General features: G+C 41.6%; 1 protein-coding gene across 1 annotated transcript in view; it reads right to left on the reverse strand.

The window, feature by feature from the left end:
• LOC106572752 (copine-9) overlaps positions 1–26,136 on the reverse strand; it is a 78,239-nt gene that overhangs the window by 17,550 nt on the left and 34,553 nt on the right. Inside the window, exons 7-15 of the mRNA XM_082962232.1 lie at positions 18,941–19,004; positions 8,670–8,773; positions 8,350–8,454; positions 7,528–7,569; positions 7,363–7,438; positions 5,505–5,558; positions 5,334–5,395; positions 5,022–5,068; positions 3,316–3,497 (exon numbers count right to left, since the gene is read on the reverse strand). Of these exons, the coding sequence (XP_082818358.1) occupies positions 3,316–3,497; positions 5,022–5,068; positions 5,334–5,395; positions 5,505–5,558; positions 7,363–7,438; positions 7,528–7,569; positions 8,350–8,454; positions 8,670–8,773; positions 18,941–19,004 (736 nt within the window). The remainder of the gene's footprint in view (positions 1–3,315; positions 3,498–5,021; positions 5,069–5,333; positions 5,396–5,504; positions 5,559–7,362; positions 7,439–7,527; positions 7,570–8,349; positions 8,455–8,669; positions 8,774–18,940; positions 19,005–26,136) is intronic.

Genomic DNA, 26,136 nt, shown 5'->3' on the forward strand with positions numbered 1-26,136 from the left:
GGGCTGGTTTTCCTTTTGTAGTCCGTGATTGACTGTAGACCCTGCCACATACCTCTCGTGTCTGAGCCATTGAATTGCGACTCTACTTTGTCTCTATACAGATGCTTAGCTTGTTTGATTGCTATGGAGGGAATAGCTACACTGTTTGTATTCGGTGATGTTTCCGGTCACCTTGCCCTGATTAAAATCAGTGGTTCGCGCTTTCAGTTTTGCGCGAATGCTGCCATATATGATACTAGAGGTGTTTTACTCTAATCTGATACTGGAGATGTTTTACTCTAATCTGATACATAATACTATAAGTGCTTTACTGTAATCTGATACACGATACCAGAGTTGTTTTACTCTTTTTAAATGTTTTATTTCACCTTCATTTAACCAGGTAGGCTAGTTGAGAACAAGATCTCATTTACAACTGCGACCTGGCCAAGTTACACATGGAATAAACAAACATACAGTCAATAACACAATAGAGAAAAGTGTGTGCAAATGAGGTAGGATGAGGGAGGTAAGGCTATAAATAGGCCACAGTGGCGAAATAATTACAATTTAGCAATTAAACACTGGAGTGATAGATATGCAGAAGATGAACGTGCAAGTAGAGATACTGGGTACAAAGGAGCAAAAAAATCATAATAACAGTATGGGAAAGAGGTAGTTGGATGGGCTATTTACAGATGGGCTATGTACAGGTGCAGTGATCTATGAGCTGCTCTGACAGCTGGTGCTTAAAGTTAGTGAGGGAGATATGGGTCTCCAGCTTCAGTGATTTTTGCAATTCGTTCCAGTCATTGGCAGCAGAGAACTAGAAGGAAAGGCGGCCAAAGAGTAATTGGCTTTGGGGGTGACCAGTGAAATATACCTGCTGGAGTGCATGCTACGGGTGGGTGCTGCTATGGTGACCAGTGAGCTGAGATAAGACGGGGCTTTACCTAGCAAAGACTTATAGATGACCTGGAGCCAGTGGGTTTGGCGACAAATATGAATCTAGGGCCAGCCAACGAGAGCATACAGGTCGCAATGGTGGGTAGTATATGGGGCTTTGGTGACAAAACGGATGGCACTGTGATAGACTGCATCCAATTTACTGAGTAGAGTGTTGGAGGCTATTTTGTAAATTACATTGCCGAAGTCAAGGATCGGCAGGATAGTCAGTTTTAAGAGGGTATGTTTGGCAGCATGAGTGAAGAATGCTTTGTTGCGAAATAGGAAACCGATTCTAGATTTAATTTTGGATTGGAGATGCTTCATGTGAGTCTGGAAGGAGAGTTTACAGTCTAACCAGACACCTAGGTATTTGTAGTTGTCCACATATTCTACGTCAGAACCGTCCAGAGTAGTGATGCTGGACGGGCGGGCGGGCAGGTTGAAGAGCATGCATTTAGTTTTACTTGCATTTAAGAGCAGTTGGAGGCCACGGAAGGAGAGTTGTATGGCATTGAAGCTCGTCTGGAGGTTAGTTAACACAGTGTCCAAAGAAGGGCCAGAAGTATACAGAATGGTGTCGTGTGCATAGAGGTGGATCAGAGAATCACCAGCAGCAAGTTTGACATCATTGATGTATACAGAGAAAAGAGTCGGCCCGAGAATTGAACCCTGTGGCACCCCAATAGAGACTGCCAGAGATCCGGACAACGGCCCTCCAATTTGACACACTGAACTCTGTCTGAGAAGTAGTTGGTGAACCAGGCGAGGCAGTCATTTGAGAAACCAAGGCTGTTGAGTCTGCTGATAAGAATGTGGTGATTGACAGAGTCGAAAGCTTTGGCCAGGTCGATGAATACAGCTGCACAGTATTGTCTCTTATCGATGGCAGTTATGATATCGTTTAGGACCTTGAGCGTGGCTGAGGTGCACCCATGACCAGCTCGGAAGCTAGACTGCATAGCGGAGAAGGTACAGTGGGATTCGAAATGGTCGGTGATCTGTTTGTTAACTTTGTTAACGGTCATCCGATGACCGTGGTAGCTTTCCAATCTTTGGGGATCTCAGACAGTTTGAAAGAGAGGTTTAACAGGCTAGTAATAGGGGTTTGAACAATTTTTTTGATAATTTTAGAAAGAGAGGGTCCAGATTGTCTAGCCCTGCTGATTTGTAGGGGTCCAGATTTTGCAGCTCTTTCAGAACATCAGCTATCTGGATTTGGGTGAAGGAATAATGGGGGAGGCTTGGGCAAGTTGCTGTGGGGGGTGCAGGGCTGTTGACCAGGGTAAGGGTGGCCAGCTGGAAAGCATGGCCAGCCGTAGGAAAATGCTTATTGAAATTCTCAATTATTGTGGATTTATCGGTGGTGACAGTGTTTCCTAGCCTCAGTGCAGTGGGCAGCTGGGAGGAGATGCTCTTATTCTCCATGGACTTTACAGTCCCAGAACTTTTTGGAGTTTGTGCTGCAGGATGCAAATTTCTGTTTGAAAAACCTAGCCTTAGCTTTCCTAACTGACTGTGTATATTGGTTCCTAACTTCCCTGAAAAGTTGCATATCCCGGGGGCTATTTGATGCTAATGCAGTACGCCACAGGATGTTTTTGTGCTGGTCAAGGGCAGTCAGGTCTGGAGAGAACCAAGGGCTATATCTGTTCCTGGTTCTACATTTTCTGAATGGGGCATGTGTCACGAGCGGAATGAACAGTTTGAGGAGTGAGTCAAGCGCAGGAGACTGAGGTCCGTTGGAACAATCTTAATTTAATAAATCCACGGGTAAGTTTCACATACGGCTGGGAGCATAACAGTCAGGAAAAATGACAAAAAGAAGCTCCGCTCAGAAGGCAGACGGGGCGCAGCCCGGCAACCCTAATGCCTATATAATATAAGTAACACCACACGTAACAACGAACAATCCCGCACAAATCCTAGCTAAACACAGACAGACTAAATAACCCCCCACTAATGACAAACACAAAACAGGTGCGAACAAAAACAGACATAACTAATAGACACTGAAACACAGATCGGTGGCAGCTAGTAGGCCGGCGCCGACGACCGCCGAGCGCCGCTCGACCGAGGAGAGGCGCCCCCTTCTGTGGATGTTGTGACAGCATGCTTATTTAAGATGGTGAGGAAAGCACTTTTAAAGAATAACCAGGCATCTTCTACTGACGGAATGAGGTCAATATCCTTCCAGGATACCCGGGCCAGGTCGATTAGAGAGGCCTGTTCTCTGAAGTGTTTTACTAGAATCTGATACTAGAGATGTTTTACTCTAATCTGTTACATGATACTAGAGGTGTTTTACTGTAATCTGGTACATGATGTGTACGCCCTTCTGGGTTTGGGACTGAAAGTGTGTCTAATCATAGCAGTGTGTGTGTGTCTAACCAGAGGGAAGGCGTGGGATATCTTTCCATCGGGAGGTAGCTTGGCTCCGAAGCCGTAGGCAGGAAAGAGCTTGTCACTGTCATAGTCCTGGATGATGTCCCCTACAGCCTTCAGGGCCATGGCATACGCATTCATCTGGTACGGGTTCATGTAGTGGAGGGAGGTGGGCTGAGACGGGTCACCTGTCACACAGCACAAATTCAATTAATCAAAATTATTTTATAAAACCATTTTTACCACCAGCAATTTTCATAAAAGTGCTTTACAGATACCCAGCCTAAAACCCCAAAGAGCAAGCAGTACAAAGCCACAGTGGCTAGGTAAAACACAGACACACACATAGCTACAACTGAAATGAAGCTAGATCCATGTCTGATCCCTGCTGATGCATGTAGTGACCTACAGTATACCCGTTATTTAATATGTGCATAAATTACCTAAATACACTGTATACACAAACTTACGTGGAGACCACTTAAAGTTAGTGGATCCTGCTATTTCAGCCACACTCGTTACTGACAGGTATATACATTCGAGCAAACAGCCATGCAATCTCCATTGACAAACATTGGCAGTAGAATGGCCTTACTGAAGAGCTCAGTGACTTTCAACATGGCACCATCATAGGATGCCAACTTCCCAACAAGTCAGTTCGTCAAATTTCTGCCCTGCTAGAACTGCCCCGGTCAACTGTAAGTGCTGTTATTGTGAAGTGAATACATCTTGGAGCAACAATGGCTCAGCCGCAAAGTGGTAGGCCACTTCAAGCTCACAGAACGGGACCGTCGAGTGCTGAAGTGCGTAGCGCGTAAAGATCGTCTGTCCTCAGTTGCAACGCTCACTACCGAGTTCCAAACTGCCTCTGGAAGCCACGTCAGCATAAGAACTATTCATCAGGAGCTTCATAAAATGGGTTTCCATGGCCGAGCAGCCGCACACAAGCCTAAGATCACCATGTGCAATGCCAAGCGTCGGCTGGAGTGGTGTAAAGCTCGCCGCCATTGGACATTGTAGCAGTGGAAATGCATTCTCTGGAGTGATGAATCACTCTTAACTATCTGGCAGTGTGACGGACATTACCTGCCCCAATGCATAGTGTAAAGTTTGGTGGAGAAGAAATAAAGGTCTGGGGCTGTTTTTCATGGTTCAGGCCCCTTAGTTCCAGTGAAGGGAAATCTTAACGCTACAGCATACACTGACATTCTAGACGAATATGTGCTTCCAACTTTGGGAAAGGACCTATCCTGTTTCAGGATGACAATGCCCCGTGCACAAAGCGAGGTCCATACAAAAATAGTTTGTCGAGATTGGTGTGGAAGAACTTGACTGGCCTGCACAGAGCCCTGACCTCAACCCCATCAAACACCTTTGGGATGAATTGGAACGCCGACTGCAAGCCAGCCCTATTCGTCCAACATCAGTGCCCGACCTCACTAATGCTCTTGTGACTGAATGTAAGCAAGTCCCTGCCGAAATGTTCCAACATCTAGTGGAAAGCCTTCACAGAAGAGTGGAGGCTGTTATAGCAGAAAAGTTGGGACAAATTCCATATTAATGCCCATGATTTTGGGATGAGATGTTCGACAAGCAGGTGTCCACATACTTTTGGTCATGTAGTGTAATTAGTATGCATTTGCATTTGAAATTCATCTACTGTGTGTGAAAATGTTTTTATATGGCCAATGACCGCCCTGAGCTCCACTTACCATTAGAAGCAGTGAAGTCGATGGCTACTGTGAAGTTGAGTTGTGTCCTGTTGGGAAAGAAGGGGTTGAAAAACATTAAAAAGATCAACGTGATCCAAATTAATACTGCCCTCCGAGGACCAAACCTCTTCAACCAGGACGTTGATCAATAGTTTATTGAGTAGTTGTTATATTACTCTTGCCATGGCCCTAATTGACTAACTGGTTAGATGAAGCAATGTAAGTCCAAGGCCTGTAATCACAGGGGTTCCCAAGCTGTTTAACCACAGGCATAGGCTTAATTAACCCTGGGCTAATTAACATTCCACTCACCCGCCTCGGATGAAATCCACAAACGTATATTCCGACTCCACTTTGAAGGACAGCAGTGTTACCTGATGATAGTAGTGATGGGGGCAGGGGGGGATAGTATGATGACAATAGTGACCCATATAAATCATTACAATGGTGAAGCTGACAGGCAGATAAGGGGAAGGTACTTACAGTGCCAGAGTTAATGTATTTCTTTTTCTTGCCCTTCTTTTTCGGATTTAGAACCTGGTTTATGAAAAATAAAAGCATGGATAAGAAAACAATTACAGTAAGTAATTTCAAAAGCAATATGAACTTAAAATGCTTGTGGTAGATATTTTTCATAATGTGTACATGGATGTACACATCTATTCAAGGTACAACATAACAAACAAAACTGAAAGGATATTCATGACAATAGTAATCACATATCAAATCAAATGTATTTATATAGCCCTTCGTACATCAGCTGATATCTCAAAGTGCTGTACAGAAACCCAGCCTAAAACCCCAAACAGCAAGCAAAGCATGTAAAAGAAGCACGGTGGCTAGGAAAAACTCCCTAGGAAAAACTCTCTACATATGTACTGGTATACAGTGCATTCTGAAAGTAATCAGACCCCTCGACTTATTCCACATTTTTTTACGTTACAGCCTTATTCTAAAATGTATTAAAAAAAGTATTTGTCCCTCATCAATCTACACAAAATACCTCATAATGACAAAGCAAAAACAGGTTATGCATTTTTGCAAATTTATTTTTAAATAATCCAATAAAATATAAAATTTCCATATGTATTCAGACCCTTTACTCAGTACTTTATTGACGCACCTTTGGCAGCGATTACAGCCTCAAGTCTTCTTGGGTATGTCGCTACAAGCTTGGCGCACCTATATTTGGGGATTTTCTCCCATTCTTCTCTGTTGATCCTCCAAAGCTCTGTCAGTTTGGATAACAGAGCTTTTCAGGTCTCTCCAGAGATGTTCGATCGGGTTCAAGTCCAGGCTCTGGCTGGGCCAGTCAAGGACATTCAGAGACTTGTCCCGAAGCCACTCCTGAGTTGTCTTGGCTGTTTACTTGGAGTCGTTGTCCTGTTGGTAGGTGAACCTTCGCCCCAGTCTGAGGTCCTGAGCGCTCTGGAACAGGTTTTCATCAAGGATCTCATTCGATTTTGCTCCGTTTATCTTTCCCTCAATCCTGACTAGTCTCCCAGTCCCGGCCGCTAAAAAACATCCCCACAGCATGATGTTGCCACCACCATGCTTCACCGTAGGGATGGTGCCAGGTTTGCTCCAGATGTGACACTTGGCATTCAGGTCAAAGATTTCAATCTTGGTTTCATCAGACCAGAGAATCTTGTTTCTCATGGTCAGAGTCTTTAGGTGCCTTTTGGCAAACTCCATGCGGGCTATCATGTGCCTTTTACTGAGGAGTGGCTTCTGTCTGGCCACTCTACCATAAAAGGCCTGATTGGTGGAGTGCTGCAGAGATGGTTGTCCTTCTGGAAGGTTCTCCCATCTCCACTGAGGAACTCGTCGCCAGATCTGTGCCTCAACACAATCCTGTCTCAGAGCTCTCCGGACAATTCCTTCGACCTCATGCCTTGGATTTTGCTCTGACATGCACTGTCAACTGAGGGACCTTATATTATATACATATATATACACAGGAGTGTGCCTTTCCAAATCTTGTCCAATCAATTGAATTTACCATAGGTGGACTCCAATCAAGTTGTAGAAACATCTCAAGGATGATCAATGGAAACATGATGCACCTGAGCACAATTTCGAGTCTCATAGCAAAGGGTCTGAATACTTATGTAAATAAGGTATTTCTGTATTAAAGTTTTCATACATTTGCCAAACATTCAAAAAACCTGTTTTCGATTTGTCATTATGGGGTATTATGTGTCGATTGATGAGGAAATTGTTTTATTTAATCCATTTTAGAAAAAGTGTAATGTAACACAATATGGGAAAAGTCAAGGGGTCTGAATACTTTCCGAATGCACTGTATGCTACTGAAAATTAACAAACATTTGTGGCTCACCTCATAGACATTAAACTGGTTTTGTCCACGTGAGAAATCTCTGTAACTTGTGGTGAACTCACCAATGAAATCATGGCTGCAGGGAAGAATAACTGACGGCATGAGACACATTCACAAAGCATTAGACATTCATGTGTAAATCAAAAAGCGCAAAAAAAAAAATACCTTCCGTCTCTGTCCCAGTCATACACATCCACCTTCACTGTTCTAGGAGGGAAACAGAAAAAAACTACCCTCAAATTAAAGCTGACAGTCTGCACTTTGACCTCATAGTCATTGCATCATTTCAAATCCAAAGTGCTGGAGTACAGAGCCAAAACAACAACAAAATGTGTCACTGTCCCAATACATTCAGAGCTCACCATATTTCATTTGTTCAACATGACCTTTGACACAACCACCATAGACCTATTCCTTCTAAAGAAAAAGGTTGAAATGCTGATACATGTTCATGTGACATAGACTGCTGTCCTGCCAACACAACACTGACTCACAGAGACTCCATCAGCATCGTTGACAGTGAATGGTGTGGTAACGTGGTGTGAATACTCTGAGTCAATCCCAATAACACCAGTGCTGGCCCCTAGGAAACCAGGGCCGACTGCTGGCATTATTCTGATCGCCCCAGTGACTAACAGTTGAAGTCATCATTCTGCTGCTCAGTACTGTAGAGGTTCCCCATTGGTTCCCCCAGACAGTTTCCCAATGTTTCAACGCTATTGATATCATACAACATACCTGACCTGATGAAGGTCCGTGCGTATCGAAACGTTGTCAATAAAGGTAACTGGGAGCATATTCAGTGTGCAGGCCTGTCTGTCTGTTCTAGTAAACTTCATCAACCCAGACCTACGTTTTTTATGCATGTGCGTATGACCACAATCCTTTCATATAACATAGTCATAGATAGTCACACCCCCAGCCTGAAGGACAATCATTGGTCATGCAACCCAAAGCATACTGTCCCTCTGTCCTCTGCACTCTAACCTGTCATAGTCCCCATTACAGAGGGCCCTCACTGGGATGGTGAAGGGCTGCCACACAGGATTCAGTGTGTTCTTAACCACCTCTGTCTTATGACAGATAGTGAACCTGGAAAAGAGTTGTAGAGAAAGTTAGAGAGGAACTCACAATGTACTTAGGTGATATCACCAGCAATCACTAGAGACAATCCCAATATGATACTCACAGCTGGAACCGAACCCACAGACCTACATTGCATACTGTGGTAAAGCATAGGAAAGATGAAGATGTAGAAACTAGACGTTACTAGGAAACCAGGACATTTCCTCGGAAGCTACACTCACGTTCCATCCTCGTTACTTCTGTAGAAGACCAGGAAGGGGTCAGATTTCCCAAAAAAGTCTTTCTTGTCCAGCTTGTTGGCACACAGCTGCATGGTAGCAATGTCCTGGAGAAAAACATCAACAGAGAACCTTTGCATAGCATCTCACCGTAGCACACCATAAACAGCCAACTGGGCACATACTGTACTAGTTGAATCAATGTTGTTTCAATGTTATTTCAATGAAATTACGTTGAACCAACGTGGAATATCAAATAAAATACAATTTGATTTGTCACATGCGCCCGAAGACAACAGGTGTCAAACACTTACTTACAAGACGTTAACCAACAATGCAGTTAAGAAAATAGAGTTAAGAAAATATTTACTAAATAAACTGAAGTAAAAATTGTCTATAATAAAATAACAATAATGTGGCTACAGTTGAAGTCTGAAGTTTACATACACTTAGATTGGAGTCATTAAAACATTGGTTAGGACATCTAATTTGTGCATGACACGTAGTTTTTACAACAATTGTTTACAGACAGATTACTTCACTTATAATTCGCTGTATCACATTTCCAATGGGTCAGAAGTTTACATACACTGTATATACAGTTGAAGTCGGAAGTTTACATACACCTTAGTCAAATACATTTAAACTCTGTTTTTCACAATTCTTGACATAAAATCCTAGTAAAAAATACCTGTCTTAGGTCAGATAGGATCACCACTTTATTTTAAGAATGTGAAATGTAAGAATAATAGTAGAGGGAATTATTTATTTCAGCTTTTATTTCTTTCATCACATTCCCAGTGGGTCAGAAGTTTACATACACTCAATTAGTATTTGGTAGAATTGCCTTTAAATTGTTTAACTTGGGTCAAACATTTCGGGTAGCCTTCCACAAGCTTCCCACAATAAGTTGGGTGAATGTTGGCCCATTCCTCCTGACAGAGCTGGTGTAACTGAGTCAGGGTTGTAGGCCTCCTTGCTCACACACGCTTTGTCAGGGCTTTGTGATGGCCACTCCAATACCTTGACTTTGTTGTCTTTAAGCCATTTTGCCACAAATTTAGAAGTATGCTTGGGGTCATTGTCCATTTGGAAGACCGATTCACAACCAAGCTTTAACTTCTTGACTGATGTCTTGAGATGTTGCTTATATATATATCCACATCATTTTCCACCCTCATGATGCCATCTATTTTGTGAAGTGCACCAGTCCCTCCTGCAGCAAAGCACCCCCACAACATGATGCTGTCACCCCCGTACTTCATGGTTGGGATGGTGTTCTTTGGCTTGCAAGCCTCCCCCTTTTTCCTCCGAACATGACGATGGTCATTTTGGCCAAACAGTTCTATTTTTGTTTCATCAGACCAGAGGACATTTCCCCAAAAAGTACGATCTTTGTCCCCATGTGCAGTTGCAAACCGTAGTCTGGCTTTTTTATGGCGGTTTTGGAGCAGTGGCTTCTTCCTTCCTGAGCGGCCTTTCAGGTTATGTCGATATAGGACTCGTTTTATTGTGGATATAGATACTTGTGTACCTGTTTCCTCCAGCATCTTCACAAGGTCCTTTGCTGTTGTTCTGGGATTGATTTGCACTTTTCACACCAAAGTATGTTCATCTCTAGGAGACAGAACGCATCACCTTCCTGAGCGGTATGATGGCTGCATTGTCCCATGGTGTTTATACTTACGTACTATTGTTTATACAGATGAACGTGGTACCTTCAGGCATTTGGAAATTGCTCCCAAGGATGAACCAGACTTGTGGAGGTCTACAGTTTTTTTTCTGAGGTCTTGGCTGATTTCCTTTGATTTTCCCATGATGTCAAGCAAAGAGGCACTGAGTTTGAAGGTAGGCCTTGAAATACATCCACAGGTACACCTCCAATTGACTCAAATTATGTCAATTAGCCTATCAGAAGCTTCACAGCCATAACATCATTTTCTGGAATTTTACAAGCTGTTTAAAGGCACAGTCAACTTAGTGTATGTACACTTCTGACCCACTGGAATTGTGATACAGTGAATTATAAGTGAAATAATCTGTCTGTAAACAATTGTTGGAAAAATAACTTGTGTCATGCACAAAGTAGATGTCCTAACCGACTTGCCAAAACTATAGTTTGTTGACAAGAAATTTGTGGAGTGGTTGAAAAACAAGTTTTAATGACTCCAACCTAAGTGTATGTAAACTTCCGACTTCAACTGTACATTGAATTGACGTCTGTGCCCGTTAGGAAATTACTCATGGGTCAAGTCTAACCCTAAAGAATAGTCTTCTGGACAACAGCTCTAAAGTACAACAAATGTTCTGATCTTCAACATTTAAAGCTAGTCGGACAGCATAATAACCACAGGAAACACGTTTAGCTTTAATTGTGACTCCGATCCAACCTCCACTTGAAGTGGAAATGAAAAAGCAACACCATACACTCTTAGAAAAAAATATTATTTGGGGTGCTATATAAAACATTTTGTTTTTTTGGGAAAGATTAAAGAACCCTTTACTAAAACAGGTTTTATACAGTATATACTGTATACATATCCAGTGAAGCCAAAGAACCTTGAGGGTTCTATCCCTACACTATTAGAAAAAAAAGGTTCTATGTAGAACCTTAAAGGGTTTTTCGGCAGTCCCCATAGGAGAACCCTTTAAAGAACCCTTTCTGGTTGCAGGTACAACCCTTTTGGGTTCCATGTAGAATCATTTTTACAGAGGGATCCACATGGAAACAAAAAGGGTTCTACCTGGAACCAAAAAGGGTTCTCCTATAGGGACAGCCAAAGCACCCTTTGGAACCCTTTTTTCTAAGAGTGTAATGGGGATTTTAGAAATCAACAGCCAACAAAAGCTAACCCAGTCACATCAAACTCAAATGACAGCTAACATTCCCTTTTAATTTGTTTGATATTTATATCCATATTAATGATGCTGCTGCATGATTATGCCTGGTCATAAAAATGTCTAGCTGACGTCCGACAGCGCTAGCTCTCTATGGCAGGGGGAAGATCAAATTCAAAGTCTGAGTGGAAAACAGCAAGGTTCATAAAAACCTGTGCTGTTGCAAATGAAATGCTAGAAGCAGGAAAAAATAACAGTGGTTGAACCAACTTGCAAGTAGCCACATTATTTTTCAAGGTATTAAAGTGGAACTGACAGCGTTTTATCTACTTTGCAGTTATGAAACAAACAGACAATCATAATATCAGTAAAAAATAACAAATTCCCAGTTTACACTTCAAAACCAACTTTATAAGAGGTTAAAAATGTTATATTTGACAAAAAAATGCATTGAATTCAACTTCAATTGTGCTGCTTTTGTGTGTTCGAGGGAAAGGCTACTATAATGTTGCAGTCTGGCTTCAGTTTTTAAAGCTTGACAATGAATAACCAAATTACTAAATCTGCAACAAAACGCCATGCAAAGCAGAAACATGTAGGCCAATTACAGCAACATTTGAGCAGTAGCCTAGGCTGGCTACTCTACAATATATTTTGAGTGCAGCATACAGCAATGCTGAATTCAACGGCACTGGGGATCCATGCAGTGCAAAAAAAATTTAAACATGTTTTACGTTTAAATGTTACAACAACCTACAGCTACGTTTTGTTATTTGGAGTTACTAAATACTTTTTGATTAGAGTTGCAGCATATTATGCACATCTGCAAGCATAGCAGCAAAGGCTGGACAAATATTATTTATCTCTACTTTTGTTTTAATATGTTAAAATGCTATATACAGCATCCTATGTACATCAGTGGTCTTTATAAAAGGGCCATATTTTTTCAAATAAAACAATTACCAGTTTGGGTCGCAGTTGCCCCTTTACATCTTTTTAAATAGTCTATGTCTGGCCTGCAAATTCATTGTGTTATTTCAATATAGTCTGTGTGTTGATTGAGTTTGACACCCCTTGGCTTGCGTATTTGGCATGGGCGGGCAGGCAAGTTCCCATTCAGTTGTTAAGAAGTGGGTGGGACAAGCATACATTGGCAGGCAAGCTGCAGAAGGACAAGCAGCCTACTATTCCCTTTTGTTTCAGTGCAATTTGGACGTCCAACTAGCATAAAAAGTTTGAGAGGGTTTATCTAATGTTCCCTCATTAGATTTTAGCTCAAATTGCTCTGGCTAGCATTAGTTGTTGATCTTGTTGTTGTTGATGTGCATAGGCAACTGAGAGAGAGCCTACCTTTTCATGGTTGTTTGATCAATAGGACTGTAAAGTTCCCAAATGTAAGTGGACTCCTGTGGTATTTACATATTTACAGAAATCCATTCAGGTGTTGTGGCTTTTGGTGAATGTGTTGTAATGATCTAAAGTCGCGCTGTGGCTACTGCCTGTAAACACACAGTCCAGTTCAAAGTGAATGATGGCAGGTCCTACTGCCTGTAAACACACAGTCCAGTTCAAAGTGAATGATGGCAGGCCCGTGTGGCCCGTGTGTGCATATAGGCCTATTGTAGCTCTGATTGGCTATGGCGCACAGGCCCGTGTCTTGGACAAGACAGATGTTTTTATTAGGTTTTATTTACTGCAGTGTCTATTAAATTGTCCAAACGCACAGCGGCTTTACCACTCTAAATTGCTATAGAATGTTCACAAATGCCTTTGTCATTCCCAAACATTATATGAATTTATGAAAATGTGAAAATGCTCACTTGTGCTCATTTGAGAAAATGTCTACAAAAAAGGGTAAATATTCACCCTGGGGGTGTTTATGAACAGATTTGAATAAGATTTCAAGTTGCTAAAACGCTGTCATTTCCACTTTAAGGTCAGCAAAGTTTAGTATTTTATTCAAATTTACGAAGCCAAAATCATATGATAAACTATAGGCTAGATAAATAAACTTTCAACGTTATTAGAATAACTTCGATAGCTAAACAGAAAAGGCTACTTTAATTTGCCACTTTACAAGCTAGCCCGCTAACTCTTTCAAATACATTTTTTTTATTATGTGATATGGCAAATAGAGTTACAGACCCAGCCTGACATTGGAAATTAGCTAACTTTTCCTTTACTTCAATATTTCACTGTGGAGTCAGGTGAGGGGACTAGCCTGTTTCATGAAGCCATTTGAAGACTGTTTCTGACAGAGGAGGTTTGTATTTTTGACATAATAAATTCTGTATAATAAGTCTGATCCAATAACCTGGTTAAATCATTACATGACTTTTAACACACTATCTATAGTAACTATCAGATGATCTCTTTCAGCTGCTGCTGACAACAACTACATGTAAGTTGTTCTTCTAATCATAATAATTAAATGTCTGCATAGCATTTTGTCTTCATTTTGGCAGATTAACTCATGCAATCTATCGCTCCTTTTTTCTTATTATCTGGAACCAGTCAAGCAGGTAGTCCAACGGCTTGGCAGTTGGACCTGTAGCAGGAGTTGGACCTATTGCCAAAAGGGGGCAAGTTCAAATCCTGGGCTGGGCACTGGAAAAAAAACAGGTGGAATTGATCTGACAACTGGAGGGCTTCTGTGTTCACATCCTCAAAACACCCTTACTGATGGGCCCTTGAGCAAGGTCCTTAACCCCACAACATGCTTTCCTTCCAGGGGTGGTGCATGCAGTTTGAACCTGTGCTCGTCTGAACTGTTTGTGTGAGGTCTGCTGTCAGGAGGGGTTGAGAGCAGAAGACACACTTTTGTTGTTCCCTGTAACTAATGGACAGTGTATTGTATTGTAAAGAAGTCAGCCAGTGTTGACGTGGGTTATCATTCAAACAAAGAGATGCCTCCCTGGCCAACAGTTCATATTTCTAATAAATTCTAAATTTTTAGAACCCTAAAAATGTTGTCCATTATTTAATTGTTTATTCCATTATATTCTTAGCTCAAAGTATTACTATTTAATAGTAGTAGCCACAATTCATAAATGGCACCATGCAGGGTTCTATATGGAACCATTCTAGTCAAGAACAACCCCTAGGTATAAAAGGGATGTATATAGAAAATTTAGGGGTTCCATATATGAAGCAAGTGATGGAACCCTTATTTGTTTCTATAAGCAACCTTTTCTTCTAAGAGTGTACAGAATGAATGACATTGCATGGGGACTATTTATTTAGCTTGAGGCTCATCAATATGTATGGCTGTTTATGGTCTGTCGGTGGTGGTGCATCCGTTGATCGGTACACTGCTCTGTTTTGGGGAGTAGGACAGGTCCCTGGGGAGATGCAACGGGACTGAAGCATGACGTGTGGAGCCACCGTAATGAGCAGAGGCAGAGGGGCCTGACAGCAAGAGAGGGCATCATGGGAAATCCCTTAGCAGCCAGTTTCTCAGTGACAGAGTAGTGAGCTCCGCCCACGCTCCTCTACATTTCTAAGCTGTCTGTCTGTCTGTGTTATAATAAGTCTAGCTGCACATCTGACTGGCTGACTTACTGCAAATTTCAAAATTATATGACTAAACTCAACAAAAAAAAGAAACTGTATTATGAAGGCAAGGTCAAACTTAGGCAGGAAATACCATCAATGAGCATTGAGTCGATTATTGTTATCGATCGATAATGACAAACCTCATGGCATTGACAACTTAGATGGAAATCTACTGAGGATGGTAGCTGACTCTGGCCACTCCTATCTGTCATATCTTTAATCTAAGTCTAGAGGAAGGTGTTAGTCCTCAGGCCTGGAGGGAAGCCAAAGTCATTCCGCAACCCAAGAATGGTAAAGCAGCCTTTACTGGTTCTAACAGCCGACCTATCAGCTTGCTGCTAGCTCTTAGTAAACTGTTGGAAAAAATTGTGTTTGACCAAATACAAGGCTATTTCTCTGTAAACAAATTAACAACAGACTTTCAGCATGCTTATAGAGAAGGGCACTCAACATGTACTGCACTGACACAAATGACTGATGATTGGTTAAAATAAATGTACACTAAGAAGATTGTGGGAGCTGTACTGTTAGATTTCAGTGCAGCCCTTGATATTATTGACCATAACATATTGTTGAAAAAACGTAAGTGTTATGGCTTTTCAACTTCAGCCATGAATCCACGATATGGCAATTATCTAATAGAACATAGAGGGTTTTCTTTAATGGAAACTTCTCTAATGTTAAACATTTAAAGTCTGGTGTACCTCAGGGCAGCTCTCTAGGTCCTCTAATCTTTTATATTTTTACAGATGACCTGCCACTGGCATTAAACAAAGCCTGTGTGTCCATATACGCTGATGATTCAACACTATACGGGCCAGCAACTACAGATAATGAAGTCACTGAAACCCGTAAGAAGGAGTTGGAGTCAGTTTTGGAATGGGTGGCCGGTAATAAACTGGTCCTGAACATCTTGAAAACTAAGAGATTTGTATTTGGTACAAATCATTCCCTAAGTCCTAGACCTCAGCTGAATCTGTGAATGGTGTGGCTCTTGAGCAATTTGAGGAGACTAAATTACTTGGTGTTACCTTAGATTGTAAACTGTCATGTTCAAAATATATTGATTCAATGGTTGTAAAGATGGGGAGAGTTCTGACCGTGATAAAGAGATGTTCTGCTTTTTTGACACCACACTCCACAAAGCAAGTCTTGCAGGCTCTAATTGTATCTTATATTGATTATTGTCCAGTGATATGGTCAGGTGTTGCAAAGAAAGACCTAGTTAAGCTGCAGCTGGCCCAGAACAGAGCAGCACGTCTTGCTCTTCATTGTAATCAGAGGGCTAATATACTATGCATGCCAATCTCTCTTGGCTAAGAGTTGAGGAGAGACTGACTACATCACTTCTTGTTTTTATAAGCAACAATGTATAGAAAATTCCAAATTGTTTGCATAGCCAAATTACACACAGCACTGATACACACAATTACCCCACCAGACATGACAGCAGGTTTTTTCCCCCACAGACCCCAGGTCCAGAACAAATTCAAGGAAACGTACACTATTATACAGAGCCATGATTGCATGGAACTCCCTTCCATCACATATTGCTCAAGTGAACAGCAAACCTGGTTTCAAAAAACAAAGAAGCAACACCTCATGGCACACCGCCTCTTCTCCATGTGACCTACTTGTTGTGTGTATGTACTGACATGTACAGTACCAGTCAAAAGTTTGGACACACTTACTCATTCAAGGGTTTCTTTATTTTGTACTATTTTCTACATTGTAGAATAATAGTGAAGACATCAAAACTATGAAATAACACATGGAACCATGTAGTAACCAAAAAAAAGTGTTAAATCAAAATATATTTTAAATTTGAGATTCTTCAAAGTAGCCACCCTTTGCCTTGATGACAGCTTTGCACACTCTTGGCATTCTCTCAACCAGCTTCATGAGGAATGCTTTTCCAACAGTCTTGGAGTTCCCACATATGCTGAGCACTTGTTGGCTGCTTTTCCTTCACTCTGCGGTCCAACTCATCCCAAACTCAATTGGGTTGAGATCAGGTGATTGTGGAGTCCACGTCACCTAACACAGCACTCCATCACTCTCCTTGGTCAAATAGCTCTTACACACGCTGGAGGTGTGTTTTGGGTCATTGTCCTGTTTAAAAACAAATGACAGCTCCACTAAGCCCAAACCAGATGGGATGGCGTATCGCTGCAGAATGCTGTGGTAGCCATGCTGGTTAAGTGAGCCTTGAATTCTAAATAAATTACTGAGTGTCACCAGCAAAGTACCCCCACACCTCTTCCTCCATGCTTCACGGTGGGAACCAAACATGCAGAGATTCTCCGTTCACCTACTCTGCGTCTCATAAAGACACGGCCGTTGGAACCAAAAATCTCAAATTTGGACTGGATTCATCAAACCAAAAGGATAGATTTCCAACGGTCTAATGACCATTGCTCATGTTTCTTGGCCCAAGCAAGTCTCTTCTTATTGGTGTCCTTTAGTAGTGGTTTCTTTGCAGCAATTTGACCATGAAGGCCTGATTCACGCAGTCTCTTCTGAACAGTTGATGTTGAGATGTATCTGTTACTTGAACTCTGTAAAGCATTTATTTGGGCTGCAATCTGAGGAGCAGTTAACTCTAATGAACTTATCCTCTGCAGCAGAGGTAACTCTGGGTCTTTCTTTCCTGTAGCGGTCCTCATGACAGCCAGTTTCATTATAGCGCTTGATGTTTTTTTGCGACTGCACTTGAAGAAACTTTCAAAGTTCTTGAAATTTTCCAGATTGACTGACCTTCATGTCTTAAAGTAATGATGGACTGTCATTTCTCTTTGCTTATTTGAGTTGTTCTTGCCATAATATGGACTTGATCTTTAACCAAATAGAGGTATCTTCTGTATACCACCCATACCTTGTCACAACACAACTGATTGGCTCAAATGCATTAAGGAAATTCCACAAATTAACTTTTAACAAGGCACACCTGTTAATTTAAATGCATTCCAGGTGACTACTTCATGAAGCTGGTTGAGAGAATGCCAAGAGTGTGCAAAGCTGTCATCAAGGCAAAGGGTGGCTACTTTGAAGAATCTCAAATATGTTTTGATTTGTTGAACACTTTTTTGGTTACTACATTATTCCATATGTGTTATTTCATAGTTTTGATATCCACTATTATTCTACAATGTAGAAAATAGTAAAAATAAAGAAAAACCCTTGAATGAGTAGGTGTCCAAACTTTTGACTGGTACTGTATGTGTAACTGATGACACACACACGTTAATGTTTTTAAATGTATGTAAATTCATTGTGAAGTATTTTGTCTGTAACGTATTTTTCATGTGTCGGACGCCGGTAAGACTAGCTTTCGCCATTGGTGTCAGCTAATAGGGATACTAATAAAAATCTAAAACATGTCACCAAGTGGATGAGATGCTCAAAGTTGGAATAAAGGAATGTTAATAACACTGGAGGGTTTAGACAGGGGAGTTGGGGATAGTTGCATGTGTCTGTGTGTGTGTGTGTGTGTGTGTGTGTGTGTGTGTGTGTGTGTGTGTGTGTGTGTGTGTGTGTGTGTGTGTGTGTGTGTGTGTCGAGGGGAGCACTACAAAGGGAAATGATCAAATGACGAAGTGAAACAGAAGAGGGAACAGCAAGGGAACGTCAGCCAATTTTGAAAATATAGAAAATATAAATAGATGGGAGAAAAAAAAAAGAAAAAAGAAAAAAACGAGGTCACCACCCTCCTGAAAGTCAACTACAGTATGTGAATGGCAAAGAGATACAGAAGAAGTATCCATATAATGCTTCTTGATGTGGGGTTTACTGGCACGCTTCTCCACAACAACGGCTGAAACATTGTCTGACTCTCGTGTCCTCCGGCTCAGAGGGGAAAAGGTGACATGTCAGGTACTGACCCTACAGTTACTGAGCTCCTCCGCCGTGAAGATAATGGCCCCTAACTTCTTCCCAGGAATCCCACTGTGAAAGAGGAGAGAGAGAGTGATGGAAACAGAGAGAGAGAGAGACAGAAAGAGATGTTTTAATAGGAATGACATTACCATACATAGTCACAGGCCCGCTCTTTGTCTGAATACTGAGGCAACATTCATTAACAATGTAACCAAGGTTGGGTAGGTTACTTTATACATCTAATCCTTTACCTGTCCAAAACTGTAATCAGTAATGGAACTTTTGTAGTGCCCAAACTCAGTAACATAATCGGATAGCTTCAGTTATTTTTAGATTACTTCCCCCTAAGAGGCATCAGAAGAAGACAAACATTTATATTACCATTTGAACAACACCTACTGCAGGTAAATCAATGTTAGAGTTTACATAGCCAGCCATAAATGGATGTTTCATTTTATGGGTTGGTTATGGTAGGCTTATTCTAACCCATTGCTTTCTGCTACAGATAATATGATTAGGCTATATCTTTACATTAAATAAAAGTCTGGCAGATTCAGTCATTCCAATGCATTTAATAACCCTTGATCTTCAAGAATAGGACTTGGAAAAATGGAAATATATACTGAGCAAAAATATAAATGCAATATACAATAATTTCAAAGATTTTATTGAGGTACAGTTCATAAGGAAATTAGTCAATTTAAATACATTCATTAGGCCCTAATCTATGGATTTGACATGACTGGGAAAAAAAGACATGCATCTGTTGGTCACAGATACAGTAACTTTAAAAAAAGGTAGGGGCATGGATCGGAAAACCAGTCAGTATCTGGTGTGACCACCATTTGTCTCATGCAGCGTGACACAGCCCCTTTGCAAAGAGCTGATCAGGCTGTTGATTGTGGCCTGTGGAATGTTGTCCCACTCCTCTTCAATGGCTGTGCAAAGTTTCTGGATTTTGGCGAGAACTGGAACATGCTGTTGTACATGTTGATCCAGAGCATCCCAAACATGCTCAATGGGTGATATGTCTGGTGAGTATGCAGGCCATGGAAGAACTGAGAAATTTTCAGCTTCCAGGAATCGTGTACATATCCTTGCAACATGTGGCCGTGCATTCAAACAATCAAATGTATTTACAAAGCCCTTTTTACATCAACTGACGTCACAAATTGCTATTCAGAAACCCAGCCTAAAACCCTAAACACAAGCAATGCAGATGTAGATGCACGGTGGCTAGGAAAAACTCCCTAGAAAGGCAGGAACCTAGGAAGAAACCTAGAGGAACCAGGCTCTGAGGGGTGGCCAGTCCTCTTCTGGCTGTGCCGGGTGGAGATTATAACAGTGGCAAAAGGTGTTCAAACGTTCATAGATGACCAGCAGGGTCAAATAATAATAATCACAGTGGTTGTAGAGGGTGCAAAAGGTGAGCACCTCAGGAGTAAATGTCAGTTGGCTTTTCATAACAGAACATTCAAGATTCGAGACAGCAGGTGCGTTAGAGAGAGAGAGTCAAAAACAGCAGGTCTTGGACAAGGTAGCACGTTTCTGGGATATTTTATTTCAGGTCATGAAACTAACACTTTACATGGTGTTTATATTTTAGTTCAGCATAGATTAGCCAAGTTGTTTTACCTGAGCATAACCCAAAAACCAAAGACTTATTAGCCTACGCTGTTGTTGATCATTCTGTGGTCACGGAGCATTGATTGGGCTCATAGCTTGAGTTGGAAAATAAATGCTGCTCTCATGGAATGGCATGCTTTGAGCACTATACTGTGCTATTTGCATGTGAAAATGAATGCCATTTGCTGCATTTGCTATAGGCCTATTGTTTAAGTTTTTGTTGGTGACAGTTTAATATCTCGATAATTTGCAGCTGTTTTAAGTCTATCAAAAGTGCCTATGGATGATCTTTTTTATCAGTACGAATTAGATTGGGCAATAAAAGCCCCACTCGTGGTCTTCTTGAATGAAACTGTTTGTTGACAGTATGGAGCATGAATACCACAGGAGTTTATAAGGAACTCCATCCCACTTAATTCCATTGGCTGGGATGAAAAGTCTGACTGCATTCAACCCATACTGCATAGCACATTCACAAAGCTGTATTTTCTTTTTTGTTCTGCTTTAATGCAGTTGCCATCACATCAAGGTTAATGCTTTGTTTTTTACTTCCATTCAACTTAGTGGATTCACAAAGTGAATGAGAGCGAGGATAATGAAAGCCAGAGCAGACGAGAGGAGAGAAGTGTAAGAATGGGATGAAGCATGAAAGAGTGTGAGAGAAGATAAGCGAGAGGCTATGCGACAGTTAGGGGCTTGCAAGGTCAACCCTGCAAGCTGGTCAATTACTGTGCAGTGGAGGTGGACTGCTGAATAAACCTGGGTCACTCTGGGCTAGCTGCATCTCACTCCACAGCTCTCCACTCCTCTCCTCCAGTCATTAGTAGGGACCTCTGACTTTCTCATCAAATGGATTTTGAGAAGGATGAGAGGAATTAAGGAAATGCTATTGAGATTCTCCCCTGGTGCAGCTCATCCTCTCACCACATCGCTGTCCAATCAAACCATGTACAATCTCAGAGAGTCCTCGCTGAGTTACAGAGGTGACACAGTGTAATACTATTCCAGTGTGCAATTCTGACCGAGATTGGACACCCCTCATTATAATTACAAACCTCTGTTTTTACTAGGTGTTATACAGTGCCTTCAGAAAGTACTCACACCTCTTTTTCATTTTTCCAAATGTTGTTGTGTTACAGCCTGAATTTCAAATGTATAAAATTGAAATTTTGTGTCACTGATCTACACACAATACCCCAAAATGTCAAAGTGGAATATTGTTAGCACATTTTTTATTTTTTTATGAATAAAAAATGTAAAGCTGAAATATCTTGAGTCAATAAGTATTCAACCTGTTTGTCATGGACAGCCTAAATAAGTTCAACAGTAACAATGTGCTTCACAAATCGCGTAATAAGTTGCATGGACTAATTCCGTGTTCAACAATAGTGGTTAACATGATTTTAGAATGACTACCCCACAGATGCAATTATCTGTAAGGTCCCTCAATCGAGTAGTGAATTTCAAGCACAGCTTCAAAATATTTAAAAACATCCATGCTCTGTCTGGTGGAGTCCACAAAGCATATTACATGTAACAAACAGTCACATGACCTACAGCATGGTCAAGCAAGTTCATGTTTTCACATTTTTTGGACTAATTATCAACTATGATTTAGAACCACGGAGAGTTACCACAAGTCACAAAGACAACAGACACTCCCTACACTATTTCAACACCATTGCAACATCAACAAATCACCTCTGCTTAGTCTAATTCAATGACAACTAAAAGTCACCAAAAACAATTTAGTCCAACCAACGTAAGCTAAATATGATTTGACTGTCCATGGTTCTGATTTCTCTCTGCGTGTGTAAGTACTATAGAAAACATAGACTCACCCTACTTGTAGGGAAACACCAATGCCATCTTCCTCTCCTTCATGTTGACGAAACAATCTACGTTTTTGTTGTAATAGGCTACCTTGCTAAAAATCACAGTTCAGCTCAACGCAGATTGGCTATTATTTTATACTTTTTTTTATCAAGGGAGGCCAAGTGCTCGCTGGCTACCCTTGCATTCAATTAGACGGGCGGCAACAATGTCATACTCTTTTTGACCAGACAGCATCAGATAGGCCTAGATGGGTTACACATATAGAGACTGAGGGGCGCTATTTCGCTCCCTCAAATGGATTCCTACAATTCCTGTGAATTGCAGGAAAATTATAAAACACAGAGAGAGTAATGAAATTATGTATTTTTCATTTTTTGGAACATATTTTGGGGAAGCCTGGCATTGGGGAAGCCTAGGCATCCACGAATACACACCACTGAGGCACAAGCAAAATCTTAGCGGAAACCTGGTTCAGTCTGCTTTCCAAAAGACACTGGGAGACAAATGTACCTTTCAGCAGGACAATAACCTAAAACACAAGGCCAAATCTGTACGGGAGTTGCTTACCAAGATGATATTGAATGTTCCTGAGTGGCCTAGTTACAGTTTTGACTTAAAAATCGGCTTTATAATCTATGGCAAGACTTGAAAATGGCTGTCTAGCAATGATCAACTTGACAGAGTTTGAAGAATTTTAAAAAGAATAACGGGAAAATATTGTACAATCCAGGTGTGCAAAAAATATATTTCTGTATTTAATTTTCAATGTGTTTGTAAACATTTATTGTGTGTAGATGGGTGAGCAAAAACAGATATTTAATCCATTTAGAATTCAGACTGTAACAAAACAAAATGTAGAATAAGTCAAGAGGTATACATCATTTCTGAAGGCACTGTATAACACATGGTGAGTAATGGCAGTAAATTGTGGAGGAAATAGAACAGTTAGTGGAAAACAGAGCGTTCTGTCTCCACCATCCTGATGGTATCTGGATATGGAGAGGAAATAACAAATGACCATAAGTTTCCTTGGTAACAGAAGTCATAGCAGCAGCAGCAGCAGCAGAAAACAGGACACATCGTCTAACTATGTCATAGCAGACAACAGAGCCCCTGGGCAGAAATCCTGTTAGCTAAAGGCCCACCACGTCTCAATGTGATTAGACCTGGGAGAGAATGTCCTTCAGAAACATAATCTCCTCCCTGTCACTCCCATCCCTAGTCTGAAGGCAAATGGAATGGCAAGACTAGCAACAGGCAGGCAACCTATTATTACGGAAGACCTGAGAGGACATATGAATAAATAAATACCAATGCATCATTATGTCGAGATCACGACTTACAGTATTTCTCTCACGATCACTACATAACAATAGTTGTTTGGTCGAAAGTAACATCCATTCATTTGTTCAGATGCACGATAACCACATCATCAAGGAGCCATGTGATCCCAATGCCCTCGTGGGGCATTTAAGCCCTGAACGATGCCTGACAGGCAGTTCTGTCTCCCAGGCGGTGTGCCGCCACAAAGAACACAGCCAATCGCATGCAAGGAAAAATGCAGCCAACTTGGCTAGTCTTATGTGCTAGCTAGCAAGCTACACTATACAAAATGTGTGGATTCGGCTATTTCAGCCACACCCATTGCTGACAGGTGTATACAATTGAGCACATAGCCATGCAATCTTCATTGACAAACATTGGCAGTAGAAAGACCTCACTGAAGAGTTCAGTGACTTTCAACGTGGCATCTTCATAGGATGCCATCTTTCCAACAAGTCAGTTCGTCACATTTCTGTCCTGCAAGAGCTGCCCCGGACAACTGTAAGTGCTGTTATTATGAAGTGGAAATGTCTAGGAACAACAATGGCTCAGTCGCAAAGTGGTAAGCCACACAAGCTCTCAGAACGGGACTGCCGAATGCTGAAGTGCGTAGAGAGCAAAAATTGTCTGTCCTCGGTTGCAATACTCACTACCGAGTTCCAAACTGCCTCTGGAAGCAACGTCAGCACAAGAACTGTTCACCGGGAGCTTCATGAAATGGGTTTCCATGGCCAAGCAGCCACAAACAAGCCTAGGATCACCATGCGAAATGCCAAGCATTGGCTGGAGTGGTGTAAAGCTCGCCGCCTTTGGACTCTGGAGAAGTGGAAACACGTTCTCAGGAGTGATGAATCACGCTTCGCCATCTGGCAATCCGACAGATGAATCTGGGTTTAGCGGATGCCAGGAGAACGCTACCTGCCCGAATGCATAGTGCCAACTGTAAAGTTTGGTGGAGGAGGCTGGGGCTGTTTTTCATGGGCTAAGCCCCTTAGTTCCAGTGAAGGGAAATTGTCATGCTACAGCATACAATGACATTCTAGATGATTCTGTGCTTCCAACATTGTGGCAACAGTTTGGAAAGGCCCTTTCCTGTTTCAGCATGACAATGCCCCTGTGCACAAAGCGAAGTCCATACAGAAATGGTTTGTTGAGATCAATGTGGAAGAACTTGATCTCAACCCATCGAACACCTTTGGGATCAATTGGAACGCCGACTGCGAGCCAGGCCTAATCGCCCAACATCAGTGCCCGACTTCACTAATGCTCTTGTGGCAGAAAGCAAGTCCCCGCAGCAATGTTCCAACATCAAGCGGAAAGCCTTCCCAGAAGAGTGGAGGCTGTTATACCAGCAAAGAGGGGAAACAACTCCATATTAATGCCCATAATTTTGGAATGAGATGTTCAATGGGCAGTTGTCCACATACTTTTAGTCATTTAGTGTACCTTGCTATATATGCTGGATGTTAACTAGCATAACAGATACAGTACCAGTCAAAAGTTTGGACACACCTACTAAATCAAGGGTTTTTCTTTATTTTTTTACTATTTTATACATTGTAGAATAATAGTGAAGACATTAAAACTATGAAATAACACATGGAATCATGTAGTAAACAAAAAAGTGTTAAATCAAAATATATTTTATATTCTTCAAAGTAGCCACACTTTGCCTTGATGACAGCTTTGCACTCTTGGCATTCTCTTAACCAACTTCACCTGGAATGCTTTTCCAACAGGCTTGAAGGAGTTCTTGTTGGCTGCTTTTCCTTCACTCTGCGGTCCAACTCATCCCAAACCATCTCAATTGGGTTGAGGTCGGGTGATTGTGGAGGCCAGGTCACCTGACGCAGCACTCCATCACTCTCCTTCTTGGTCAAATAGCCATTACACAGCCTGGAGGTGTGTTTTTGGTCATTGTTCTGTTGAAAAACAAATGATGTCCCACTAAGCGCAAACCAGATGGGATGGCGTATCGATGCAGAATACTGTGGTAGCCATGCTGGTTAAGTGTGCCTTGAATTCTAAATAAATCACAGACGGTGTCGGGGTGCTTTGCTGGTGGCACTATCACACCTCCTCCTCCATGCTTCACAGTGCGAACCACACATGCAGAGATAATCCGTTCACCTACTCTGCGTCTCACCAAGACACAGCGGTTGGAACCAAACATCTCAAATTTGGACTCATCAGACCAAAGGACAGATTTCCACCTGTCTAATGTCCATTGCTCTTGTTTCTTGGCACAAGCAAGTCTCTTCTTCTTATTGGTGTCCTTTAGTAGTGGTTTCTTTGCAGCAATTTGACCATAAGGGCCTGATTGACGCAGTCTCCTCTGAACAGTTGATGTTGAGATGTGTCTGTTACTTGAACTCTGTAAAGCATTTATGTGGGCTGCAATCTGAGGTGCAGTTAA

This window comes from Salmo salar, chromosome 15 (genome assembly GCF_965601325.2).
Source record: "Salmo salar chromosome 15, fSalSal1, whole genome shotgun sequence".
NCBI lineage: Eukaryota > Metazoa > Chordata > Actinopteri > Salmoniformes > Salmonidae > Salmo > Salmo salar.